At 37.8% G+C, this 13,289-nt stretch overlaps 1 protein-coding gene across 1 annotated transcript; it reads right to left on the minus strand.

The window, feature by feature from the left end:
• Nucleotides 1-8,493: 8,493 nt before the first annotated feature.
• LOC131438961 (endoplasmic reticulum mannosyl-oligosaccharide 1,2-alpha-mannosidase) lies at nt 8,494-12,138 on the minus strand. Its single transcript, XM_058609400.1, has 6 exons — nt 11,427-12,138; nt 11,200-11,364; nt 10,689-11,000; nt 10,051-10,578; nt 9,794-9,981; nt 8,494-9,718 (listed from the first exon to the last, which is right to left on the minus strand). Exons 1-6 carry the CDS (start codon nt 11,517-11,519, stop codon nt 9,070-9,072), a joined length of 1,935 nt encoding a protein of 644 aa, XP_058465383.1. The 5' UTR covers nt 11,520-12,138; the 3' UTR covers nt 8,494-9,069.
• Nucleotides 12,139-13,289: the final 1,151 nt, after the last annotated feature.

A 13,289-nucleotide genomic window follows, 5' to 3' on the forward strand; every position in this document is an offset into this window, starting at 1 on the left:
ATGCGAGTCGGTTCATGGATACGTTGGTGAGTTCATGAGCTGTTGACATGCGAGGATCGGAAACTAATCCTTGCACAGCGTATTGAAATGCTTTCCATCACACATGTTTCTTTTTAGTTTCACGCTTTGCTGAAAAGGATCCACTTTTTTATATTCGAGGCTTAACAACTGCAGTAGCAAGTAAAAAAAAATTGTTGAACACAATCCATGGGAAAGTTTGTTTAAGATGAACTAATGTGTTTTAGTTCGTGGAAAGATTATTCCAAATTTTTGTTCCTGCCTTTGTAACTATTCGTATAATTACATTTTTTTATATTTAGATCAATATTTGGAATATCTCCTTTGAAATAACAATATTAAACCATCTAAACATGGTATCTTTACCAGCTTTTCAATGTTGTAGAATCAGTGTAGAAGACTTTTTCGACTTTGTCTGATTGTCCATTAGATGATATGTTATTTTACGGGGTTCGTTAGAAAGACTTTCTATTACTTCCTCAAAGCCCATTTGCTTACCAAAATTTGACATTACTATTTGGTGAGCTCAGTAAGTAACAGATATGCTGGAATCAGCAACGGAGTTTGCCGAAATTCCGCAAATACGCTTACCTTATACACACACTCAGATTTGATTCAGTTGTTGGTATTTTTGTTTTGACGAAAACTTACGGTAATCATTAGAAATAACCGATGTTTCGGTATATGAATTTCATTTTACAAAAATTATGCAAATTTTTACCGGATAGTCAGTTTTACGCATGTTTTCGTTACAGTTTTTCAAAGTTTTTCAAAATGGAGTAACAAAACTTCTATATTATACAAATTCACAACAAATGGCGAAAAAAGTGTGTACACAGTGATAGTGTGTATTAATTGTAGTCGGTAAAAATTTGATTGGCTTTCAAACAGCTGAACAGTCAGTAAACCCTTCAGTAAAAGCTCGTTTTACTGAATGATTTGTTAAATTTATCGCAAGAATCAACTGTCAAAATTTAATACCGTCTAATACCGAAAAATTGCTCATCACCTTATACCGAAGTTTGGAGAATTTTGCGAAGAAATCGTAAAAATACAAACTTTAAAATTTCTGAATATTGCCAAATTTCGTATTTGATATAAATAATATAATTAAAACAAATCAGCGTGAAAAACAATACTCAGATTTTTTGAAAGGTAGTTTAGATTTATTAATAGTATTAATATGAGAGGTAAAACTACAGGGTGATTTTTTAAGAGCTTGAGAACTTTTTTAAACAATAAAACGCATAAAATTTGCAAAATCTCATCGGTTCTTTATTTTAAACGTTAGATTGGTACATGACATTTACTTTTTGAAGATAATTTCATTTAAATGTTGACCGCGGCTGCGTCTTAGGTGGTCCATTCGGAAAATCCGCTTTTTTATCGACAAATTTTGTTCAGCGATGAGGCTCATTTCTGGTTGAATGGCTACGTAAATAAGCAAAATTGCCGCATTTGGAGTGAAGAGCAACCAGAAGCCGTTCAAGAACTGCCCATGCATCCCGAAAAATGCACTGTTTGGTGTGGTTTGTACGCTGGTGGAATCATTGGACCGTATTTTTTCAAAGATGCTGTTGGACGCAACGTTACAGTGAATGGCGATCGCTATCGTTCGATGCTAACAAACTTTTTGTTGCCAAAAATGGAAGAACTGAACTTGGTTGACATGTGGTTTCAACAAGATGGCGCTACATGCCACACAGCTCGCGATTCTATGGCCATTTTGAGGGAAAACTTCGGAGAACAATTCATCTCAAGAAATGGACCGGTAAGTTGGCCACCAAGATCATGCGATTTGACGCCTTTAGACTATTTTTTGTGGGGCTACGTCAAGTCTAAAGTCTACAGAAATAAGCCAGTAACTATTCCAGCTTTGGAAGACAACATTTCCGAAGAAATTCGGGCTATTCCGGCCGAAATGCTCGAAAAAGTTGCCCAAAATTGGACTTTCCGAATGGACCACCTAAGACGCAGCCGCGGTCAACATTTAAATGAAATTATCTTCAAAAAGTAAATGTCATGTACCAATCTAACGTTTAAAATAAAGAACCGATGAGATTTTGCAAATTTTATGCGTTTTATTGTTTAAAAAAGTTCTCAAGCTCTTAAAAAATCACCCTTTATATGGAAACTATTTAAGACGACGCATAAATTATCTACCTGTCGATGCTAACATATTAACAGATCGGCTGAAAAGTTCGTATCGTTTCTATGAGAGGGCGCCACTAGAATTAAATCCATACCATTTTCAGTTAGTACCAACCTTCAAAAGATACGTGTATAAATTTGACAGCTGTCTGATTATTAGTTTGTGAGATATTGCATTTTGAGTGAAGCTACTTTTGTTATTATGAAAAAAATGGAAAAAAAGGACTTTCGTGTGTTGATGAAACACTACTTTTGATGAAAATAAGTGCCGCCGATACCAAAAAATGGCTTGATGAGTGTTATCCAGACTCTGCACCGGGCGAAGCAACAATTCGTAAGTGGTTTGCAAAATTTCGTACTGGTCATATGAGAACCGAAGACGATGAACGCAGTGGACGTCCAAAAGAGGCTGTTACCGATGAAAACGTGAAAAAAATCCACAAAATGATTTTCAATGACCGTAAAGTGAAGTTGATCGAGATAGCTGACACCCTAAAGATATCAAAGGAACGTGTTGGACATATTATTCACGAATATTTGGATATGAGAAAGCTTTGTGCAAAATGGGTGCCGCGTGAGCTCACAATCGATCAAAAACAACAACGAAAAACCATGCTGAAATTGAACGAATTGGGCTTCGAATTGCTCCCTCATCCACCGTATTCTCCAGATTTGGTCCCCAGTGACTTTTTCCTGTTCTCAGACCTCAAGAGAATGCTCGCTGGTAAAAAATTTAGAAGCAATGAAGAGGTAATCGCTGAAACTGAGGCCTATTTTGAGGCAAAGGACAAATCGTACTACAAAAATGGTATCGAAAAGTTGGAAGATCGCTATAATCGCTGTATCGCTTCTGATGGCAATTATGTTGAATAATAAAAACGAATTTGGGCAAAAAAATGTGTGTTTCTATTAAACGATACGAATTTTTCAGCCGAACTGTTATGAACGAATATATGAACACAAAAAATGTTTGTCTGTAGGACGGCAATCGACATCCCTGAGCAAGTCCAAAATAATGTTCATTATCCGGGAAAAATATTTTAAAATTCGCTAAAAACATCTGGACGTCAAAAGAGTCTCTGCCTAGAAATTAAAAACCGCTGGGATATTTCGTGATGAAACCAAACACTGTTTTTTTTTTCTTTGCGCTGTCATTAGATGACTGGCTAAGGCCACAATGGGCCCATCTCGCCCTCAAACACTCTTATCAGACGCTATCTAATTTTGTGGACTGTCCAGTGGACTGTCCAGCGAATTGCAGATTAGTGCTGCAGCGACAATATCATGTCAATTGTATGGGTTCGCAGTGCTCCTACCCAGTGAAATTTGTAGACCCGCATAAGTCCGATCATCGGTCCGATTATCGGACCGATTGAGCACGATATAGGGCCGATCGTAGCGCTTCAATCGGCCCGTCATCGGACAATTCTGCACCATTTGCATCAACCGCGTCGACATAAAAAAAAGCTTTATGTTTACATTATGCATCGCTAGAGAAACAGAGCGAAGGAATATCAAACGAGGCATTATCGAGCCGACATCTTCCCGATAGGGTGTGAAATAGAGGTGTGCAAAACAGCTCATTTTGGTGAACAGCTCCGAACCGATCAGCTCTCCAAAGTGAATCGATTCGATGTATCAGCTCATCAGCTCTTTTAGTTTAAACTTAAGGTTCATTTTGTGCACCGTTTTTCTTATGCACCGGTTTTCTTTCATATGCATGATCGAAATTGAATCATTGATTTGCAATGATGCAATGAATGCAATGCGAATTAACTTATCTTTAATTGATGTCGACTAAATTGAATCTCTTAAAGAGCCGAAGATCCGATCAGCTCGTAGCGTGTTCCCTTCGTCATAATGCAGTGAACTGGGTAGCAAATGAGTGAGCTGGTGAGCTGCGGTTCTTTTGAAAAGAGCTGTGAGCTGTCAGCTCACTTCATTGATTCGATTCACTGGAACAGCTCAGGAGCAAATTGCCCATCTCTAGTGTGAAAGAGTGTTAAACATTCTTTTGTTTCGATCATAGAGGCTTTAACCTTTAGGTCATTCGCCTCTTAGGGCTAGGGATGTCCGATACCGAGTCGATACTTTGAGGTATCGATACTTTCTTTCAAGAATCGGGTATTTTTGGTATCGATATCGCATCAGAGCGATACCGTTAGTATCGATACTTTTGGTCTCGATACTTATAGTATCGGAACAGATTAAAGTCAATTCCCATTACAACGGATTTTTTTGTTTCAATTATAGAGGCTTCAACCTTAAGGTCATTTGCCTCTTCGGACCAGAAAAACTTTCTAAGGCTATGTGCGGGGCTAGGAATCAAACCCAGATGAGCTGCATGAAAGACATCGATTAACCCATCCCGCTATACCCGTCCCCAAAGGAACATTTTTTTCTAGGGGTTCGACGAAGCGCCAGGCTCGTGCATAGATTGGTATGACGTAGACTAACCGTCGTTTAAATTCGTTCTCGACAATCTCGCTTCGTAACCCAAGTGCACTGAAGGAGAGTGATATGAGCGATAACCATCAACAAAATACGCACATAAAGGCCATACTCTCAGAGGATTCAATCATTTAAATTTTTCATACACATTGCTCTCCCTTTCAGTGCGCCTTTTGGACGACGCGAGATTGTCGAGTACGAATTTCAACAACGGCTAGTCCACGTCATACCAATACATGCGCGAGCCTGGCGCTTCCGTTCCGTCATTCCCTGGTTCCTTCGTAATAGCAATAGCAATTGTTTCTATTTCTTTGCGTTTTGCCTTCGGCTCATCAGTGCTTAAAGCAGTTCAAATTGAACTGTCATCTTGCGCCTAGTAATTCAATTTAAACCGCAAGCTTAGCACTGATGAGCCGAAGAAATAGAAACAAAATATGTGCTTTTTACACAAACCAACAAAACTCCTAAATGTTCAATAGGAATTGGCTTTTATTGTAGTATCCGTGTAATGACATAAGGGTTATGACATGAAAATTTTTGAGAAAATAAGTGAAATGTGAAATCATGATGGCTCCAACACTCCAACAGTGGCTTGCGCAAATTCTGTGGAGTGGACCAAAAGTCACGAAAGGTGAAGTGCAAGAAATATGCGTATACTAGTGGAAAAACCTTTCTGTACATCATTAAATAATGCCACAGTCGACAATTTTATTTTATTTCGAAATGATTGCTGCTTAAGTATCAATTGATACTTACAGGTATCGATACTTTATTGCCTTTTGATACTTTGTATCGATACCCAAAATTTTACTTACCACCATACTTATCAGTGAAGTGCTACGATCATGAAATTCAATTTCAAATGGCTCACGTGTAAGTAACGTGATTTTCATATAAATTTCACAGCATTTGCAACCTGAGACTAACGCAATTTTCAGGTAAATTGCATAAAACGCTCCAATGATTTACAAATTAAGATAATTTCGCAACTACGTGATTTTCTATTGAATCTGATTGTATTTTCGTATGTATCTTATGCAAACTAATTGTTTTTTACGTAAATTTCATCAGATACTTGATGATTTTTATATTGAAACTACTTAGATCCTATAAGATTTGACTAGTAAGAATAACATTATATTATTTTTTCAAGTGCATGGTAAATTTGTTTGATATATATTTTTCGGAAAATAATAAAATCATACAAATATAACATTTTGAGATCTATTTTTATATAAAATCGATACAGAAAGTGTTCTTAATTCTAAACATATGACGATTACTTATATAATGCAATGTTATTGGAGTTGTGCTGAACAAATCAATATTAATTAGATCTAAATTAGTATCTAAAAAGGTCGATGAAGTGAGTAACGAAACCATAAGTAAATAAAGATAAGGTTTTTCACCTTCACTTGATGTATTGCTTTGCAATAACGCCAATAAGCCTTCCGCGGAAGGATCCAACGCTGTATTAGCAATAAACGCAATCAATGCAGGACGAATACACATACACAGCAATGTCTGCTCTAGGTTCTCCTAGCGTAAGCAGTCTAAAATCAATATCAATCTACGAGAAATGTTCCAATTAGTTTGGGATCTACCATGAATTATAAACTTTAAACAATGCTACAAAATTATGTACTTACCAGCTGAAAACTGTACGGATTTTTGTAATGCACGAACGTTTTTAATATTTTATTGACGAACTTTTTGTTTCCCAATAATTTTCTACGCGATGGTACTCCACGGTGTATCATTCAGAGTGAGCCATTTATGAGCATCAATCGATTGTTCACAGATAGTATCCTCATCGAACAATATATGTATCGGTTTAAATTTCTTCGAATATTCTTCTTTTGCATCACTTTTTCTCTTTTTCTGTTTCAAATTACCAATTTTAGTTATTATCTTTCCTCCATGGTTGCTGCGATTTCCGGATCGAGGTATGTAGTAACTCTCCTTGAATATAATGTTTTTTCTTTTCGAGCTCTACATTTTTCATTTCATTTGTATACCTTGAGATCAAATTTGAAGACAGTTGTTATAGCCAAAGCATAACGCTCCAAATCATCCCGCCAAAGCTAATTGTTTTGCTTCACTTAGTTCACCAAGCGTTGATCGATATAAAATTTCTTTAACTTCTTCTGTCGTATCCAAAAAAGCTGTCAACAATCTCGGAGAAAATCCAGCCAAAGAAGAGGCAAACGAAAGGTTTTCTTCTTTGTTCTGTTTTTCGGCTTCGTTCAATCCAGGGTCAGGGTTAGCATTACCTGTACATTATTTTTTTAAATGAATAGTATTTAGAGCGAGATTTCAAAATAAATAACCTGAACTTTGGACAGATACTGTGAGCTGGTATCCCGTGTGTAATCGCTTTTTAATCAGCAAATGTGTCGGGCTTCGATCGGGAAGGAAATTGAGGTTTGGTGAATTACTGCCTGATTTATGTTTGGCAGATTCCGATTCACTGGAGTAAGGCGTATTTGTTTCGATTTCTTGTACTTCTCCGGTAATTTGTACGTTGCTGGTCAACGCACTAAGTATAGCTACCTTCTGCTGAGAGAATAAACTAATAGGTAAATGTCTGTGAATTTAATTGATAACTTACGTTTCTTTTACGCCAGGAGCGTATAGTTCCAAACCGCACGTCAATTTTCCAATCGACATCCGTTTGATTCAAATGACTGGATTTCTCCCACCGAAAAAGTAATCAGCTCGAACAAACCAATCCCGCGTTCTATGAATAAATGATATTATAAATAATAAATAAAGTTTAATATCATCAACTTACGATTGAGAACTTCAAGTAGATTTGCAGGAAATTCCAAATCATTCAGCAGTGCCGGTCGCGCACATTCATTTGATGCCATATTGTGATTGTGAAACACAAGACAATTTTCATACCGTATGATCCAGTAAAAGTTAGGTGAATGTCATTTAATTTTCAATAGAATGCACTATGATATTCACTTGCGAAGCCGATGGATTCTAATAACATTTCTATGCATTTTATACAGTTCACATAAAACGTTTATTTATCGCTCATCACATGAATTTTCAGGTGAAAATTACGTTTAAAGTTTGTTCAGTGTACTTCAATGTACGAGATTCGATGCGAAATCGCCTGAGGGCGCCATACTTGCAAAAAAGGATGTTGCCAATGATTTGTTCAGGAAATGTGAGAGCTGGATATATAGTTAATATGATGTTGATGTTCCTTTTTTGCGAGTATGGTGCCCTCAGGCGAGTTCGCATCGAATCTCGTTCATAGAAATCAAATTCGTACGCGCCAAAATAGCAATACTGCGCTCCCATACAATTGACATGATAGGTTGAATGTGATGCCGCGCGATGGCGTTGCTGAACTGAAAATTGATTTCGTTCCAAGCTGACTGAGTCTGATGATGGTTAACCTATTTTGATTTAGCGGCACCATCGAGCGGTAAGACTTGGTACTTGTTGAGTAACCCTCATCAGACCCTGTCAGCTTGAAGCGGAATCAATCTTCAGTTCAGCAACGCCATCGCGCGGAATCACATTCAACCTATCATGTCAATTGTATGGATGCGCAGTGCTGCTATTTTGGCGCGCACGATTTTGACATTTCTCTATTTCTATGTACGAGATTCGATACCGACTCGCCTGAGGGCGACATGCTCGCCAAAAAGGATGTTGCCAATGATTTGTTCGGGAAATGTGAGAGCTGAATATCTTGTTAATATGATGCCTTTGCCCTCATACTAGGAGGCCAGTTAAACGTGAGGAAAATTGAATGTTAAGAGTGAAGTGCCCGATTTGCGTCTTCCTACTTATTGCACTTCACTCCGCAGATTGGATATTATTTCAATGCACCTTGAAAAAAACAATGGGTAAAAAGCCAATGAAGGTTGATTTATTGATGGTAATATCAAATGTTTTACAACTGATTTTGCTTCTATCACCTCATATTTAAGGTTGAAATGCTCATTTTTCTCCTTATATTTCCGTTAATCTTTGACTAGACTGTTCTATCAACACTATCTCACATTTTAGGCTGCAACACGGGGAACTACTTTTCTAAAGTGCTATTATGCTACTTTCCAGTTTAAGCGGGAATCATTGAAAATATCACTTACAGCTACCTCACATATAATAGAAAAAAATAAAATAAATAAAAATAATAGTTTTCAAAAACTTTGTGGATTCGTGTGATTAAGTCTACAAATTTACAGAATCTACAAATCAACAATTAGTAGGATCTCTACCTATGTATGCTGCCACTCGTTTTAAACCTTTTATGTCTAGGTTCTAGCCATCAGCAACACAAGGTTTTAAGTGGATCTATGGAATTTTATGAACAGAAAATTCCTATCTGCTCATAGATTAAAATATTAAGAATATTTCCTAACTTTTACAATTCTAACATTTCCCCATCTGGCAGATAGAGAGCAACCATTCCGGCGAAACTTAATATTCCCGAATAGGCAGCGGGTGTGCTTCTGTGTTGAACACATACTTATCCAGATCGATCTCCGAGCGATCATCACTGAACAGTAAATAGAAATACTTTAACGTTTCGCCCAACCAGAAACTTTCCATCATGTCCCGTGGGCGAGTATTCAACTGGTTCTTAACGTTGCCAATGGACGTGTAGCCATTTTTCACCTTAGTGTACTTGTTGAACGCTTCGAAGATGGTCCAACCCATATCCTGGTACGTTTTGTTCCCGGTGATCGCATAGAAGTAGTACAAACTCTCGATGAACTCGGGTCGCAGCAGGTTGTGCGCATCGTTGGTCTTCACGTAGATGTCACTTTCGGATTCGCCATTCAAGTTAAAGTACGAGATTTCCGGTGCCAGCTGGGTCGGTTGCTTCATGTAGGTCTGATAGCAGGTTTCCAACAAATCGCTTGCCAACTTTAAATGACTTTTCGGCATACCATTTTTGTAACCGAGCAGCAGCGTCCCCGGAAGGTAGCACGTTAGGTGATCCATCTTCGGTTTGAAATCTTTACCGTTGATTAGTTCGCCGATGTACAGGTGTTTCTCGTTGGGGGTTTTTCGGACGAGCTGATTTATCACACCCCGTATTGCGGTTTGGTAATCATCGATTAAACTGTCGGTGCAAAAAGGAAAGGCATTTGCTTAGCAGGTACCGAAAAAGAAAACTAATGTACATAGCGAAACTTACAAGTCATCGGTTTTCTTCCCCGTTTGAAGCCACTGCTTCAGCAGGTATTCGTAATACGAATCAGCTCTGGCTCCAAGAGAGATAGTGGCAAAATTTCGGAATTGTCCAGTATTCGCGTTGATGAATATTGGCACCAATCCTTCATTTTTCTCTAGGTCATGAATTTTAACATTTACTTTTGTGGCAGCCTATGGTAAAAAATCGTTGGAATAGTGAAAAGATATCAATTCTCTAAGCTTTATTTAAAGATAATTTACCATTTCGAAATCATTGTTTGATGTGCTTCGGGACAAATCTCTGAACTCTAACTGGAGTGTGGTCACCTCACTGGTCGAACTATCCGGTGACCACTTGGGTGGGTGTGCTTTCATAGTTTCAAGGTTTACGTCCGAGTAGGGGATTCCCGAGGGTGAATCGAAGCATGGTATCAATCGCTTACCTAAATCTAGCGCCTTATCCAAGAACATTTTGTCTCCACTCAAATGATACGTACTGAGTAACCCTCCCAGAACTCGGATAGTTACTTCGAATAAATTCACATCCCTATTGACGTCGAACCGTAGATACTGATCGACCCAACTGCGAGCCTCATCGAACTCATCCTGTAGATCCATAATATATAACGCATCTAGCGCATCCACAATGGTCAATCCTAGACCGAACCAATCGGAGTAGCTCATCGAAATTGGTTTCAGATTGTCGTGACCCCAGGCGTACTCCTTATAACCCTTCCACGAGTGAAGAAAAGCGTCAACTACTGCCCGTTGACGTACGTTTGTTGGTCCCTGCAATTACAAATCATCAATTTATAAATAAACAGGAGGATTAAGAAAAAAATACTTTCAAAACTCACAGTAGACAAACAGAAGCGTTTTTTAGATAAAGAAACTCATACCTTGAAATCATTGGCGCTGTCGCTCCGACGATTCTCCTCTAGAACATTTTCCTCGTTCTCCACCACATCCTTGGGTTCACTACGGATTTTCACTTCGTTTTCATGTTCATGCGATTGATGGTTATTGTTTTCTCGACGATGATTTTGAATCATGGCCGGCGGTTCATCGATGCTGTTTCTGTTGTCATCATGCGGAATGCCATTGCCATTCGCAGCCAGATTGACTTCCTCTACTTTGGACTCGGTGGAATGGAAAATGCGGTCTCTTTCCGGCGCAGCCTCCGCCAAATGTAGTTGACCGAGATTTTCATGCTGCGTATGGAAGTGCGAAAATAACGGAAGCGTATAGGAAAAAGCGTGTTCAGGTGCTAGATGAAACCTTATTCTAAATATCCGAAATAGTGTGAAAGATCAAAATTTTCACGAGCGGAACTCATTACAATACATAATCTAGACTACCCCTTTCAAATGCATGACATGAAAAATAAAAAAATAAAATTTGAAAACGTACCCGATCCTTGAATGGCGCTATCTGGATATGCTCTAAAGGTTGCTCAATTTTCGATTGTTTGCTTGTTGTATCATCGTAGGAAACCAAGAAGAACACGAATATACACAAACCCACCAGAACGATACAGATAAGATTCTTTTGAAAACGGGACAGTTGATTCCAGTGCTGAAAAAAAGTAAATGAACGAGTTAATATTGTTCAACAATTGTGACTTTTCAATTTCATACTCGCTTCAAACTTTTCCTAGCTTGGGGCCCATATATCGTGTCACTGCTGTTTATTGGAAGCAATACCGAGATGTGTTCCTTTCTGAGGTCCATCGTCAAGCACAGATCAGTCTACTGATGTATTGATATGCTTAACGTACTACGTGGACCCTGCGTCAGCACTGCAATTGCTATCAATGTTTGATCAGAAGTTTCACGGTTCAATATCTTCGATGGTTGTAACTCTTTTGTGCTTCGGGCTTACTTCAGCTTACTGTGACACATACGACTGTAGTCACACAAACAATTTAATCAAGTGTCGTGAACATTATCAGCTGAGTAATCAAATTCATTCGAATACCATGGCGATTGTTTTACTTCTGTTGTTTACCTCACATTTTTCATGAAGCATAAACCATTTACAGCCAAAAAAAGCTCATTCAATAGATGCCATTCTCAAGTGAGGTTTTTCTCCAATGAAAATCTAGTTTTATTATTTTTCAGAATTGTGCATTAGGTACTATGTCCGAAATTTGCGACTTGGTTGTATTTTTCATTTATATAGAACCACACTACACTTCTAAATTCTATAGCTTGAACTGGAATGCAACCGAATAAAATCACACATTCTTAAGTTTTTGTAAAGTGAACGAAAACCATACCCAGGAAGTGAGCACTTATTTTCTGTATACGATTTTTATGCTCTATGCTGACTAGAGATGGGCAATTCGCTCCTGAGCTGTTCCAGTGAATCGAATCATTGAAGTGAGCTGACAGCTCACAGCTCTTTTCAAAAGAACCGCAGCTCACCAGCTCACTAATTTGCTACCGAATTCACTGTATTATGACGAAAGGAACACGCAACGAGCTGATCGGATCTTCGGCTCTTTGAAAGATTCAATTTAGTCGACATCAATTAAAGATAAATTAATTCGCATTGCATTCATTGCATCATTGCAAATCAATGATTCAATTTCGATCATGCATATGAAAGAAAACCGGTGCATAAGAAAAACGGCGCACAAAATGAACCTTAAGTTCAAACTAAAAGAGCTGATGAGCTGATACATCGAATCGATTCCCTTTGGTGAGCTGATCGGTTCGGAGCTGTTCACCAAAATGAGCTGTTATGCGCACCTCTAATGCTGACAGATGCAAAAAATAAGTACATCAGCAGGACTGGCTGTTCTAATTTTCAAATATCAGTAGATAGGTTCCAAAATTCAATGCACACAAAAGATGTGCATAATTGTTATAATCTTTGCATTAAGCAAAAGAAAAAGCTCAACAAAAATTTGAAAATTTGAATTTAGATAAACTTTTGCAAAACACTGAAAAATGTATCAAAAATTTGCAACGATTCATGATAAAAGAAAATTTATTACCGTATCTACCAAACTGGCAGCTCTGCTACGATGAGAAACGTCAGAGTAAATATTACCAAATTATTATGTCGCGATTATGTCTTCAGGTTGGTATTCATTTGTACTTGAAATTCTTTCAGAAATATTTCATTTCGTTTCCCGAATAAATAATATAGTAAAAAAACAAAACCATTATTTCGATAGTCCCACGATCGAAGGGCCTATCTGCAAATGAGAGCCCCTCTCGTTTACTTTCTCTTTTGATTATTACGGTGCCATTACTGCAATTTTTTGATAGATTCCGGTATAAACCGAAATGTTTTAACTTGACATTTTTGCGAAGAGTAAGGCGTCAAATCGACGTGAACATTTCATAAGGTCACATAAACGAATAAGAGATACTCTTTGTTTACTTTCTCTTCTGTTAATAACTCCTTAATTTCACGTTTACTTATAAAATATTCATGTAGAATAACAGAAAATATTTCCAACTTTGTAACAGTATCATATATGTAACGAA

This window comes from Malaya genurostris, chromosome 1, assembly GCF_030247185.1.
Source record: "Malaya genurostris strain Urasoe2022 chromosome 1, Malgen_1.1, whole genome shotgun sequence".
Lineage (NCBI taxonomy): Eukaryota > Metazoa > Arthropoda > Insecta > Diptera > Culicidae > Malaya > Malaya genurostris.

What these genes read in the sequence shown, in the direction of transcription:
- LOC131438961 (XM_058609400.1), bottom strand. Translation starts at nt 11,519, where the DNA reads ATGGACCTCAGAAAGGAACACATCTCGGTATTGCTTCCAATAAACAGC. An exon ending in CTAGGAAAAGTTTGAAGCGA is followed by an intron (nt 11,365 to 11,426) that starts GTATGAAATTGA and finishes ACTTTTTTTCAG; the next exon opens with CACTGGAATCAACTGTCCCG. An exon ending in TAGCGCCATTCAAGGATCGG is followed by an intron (nt 11,001 to 11,199) that starts GTACGTTTTCAA and finishes TTCCATACGCAG; the next exon opens with CATGAAAATCTCGGTCAACT.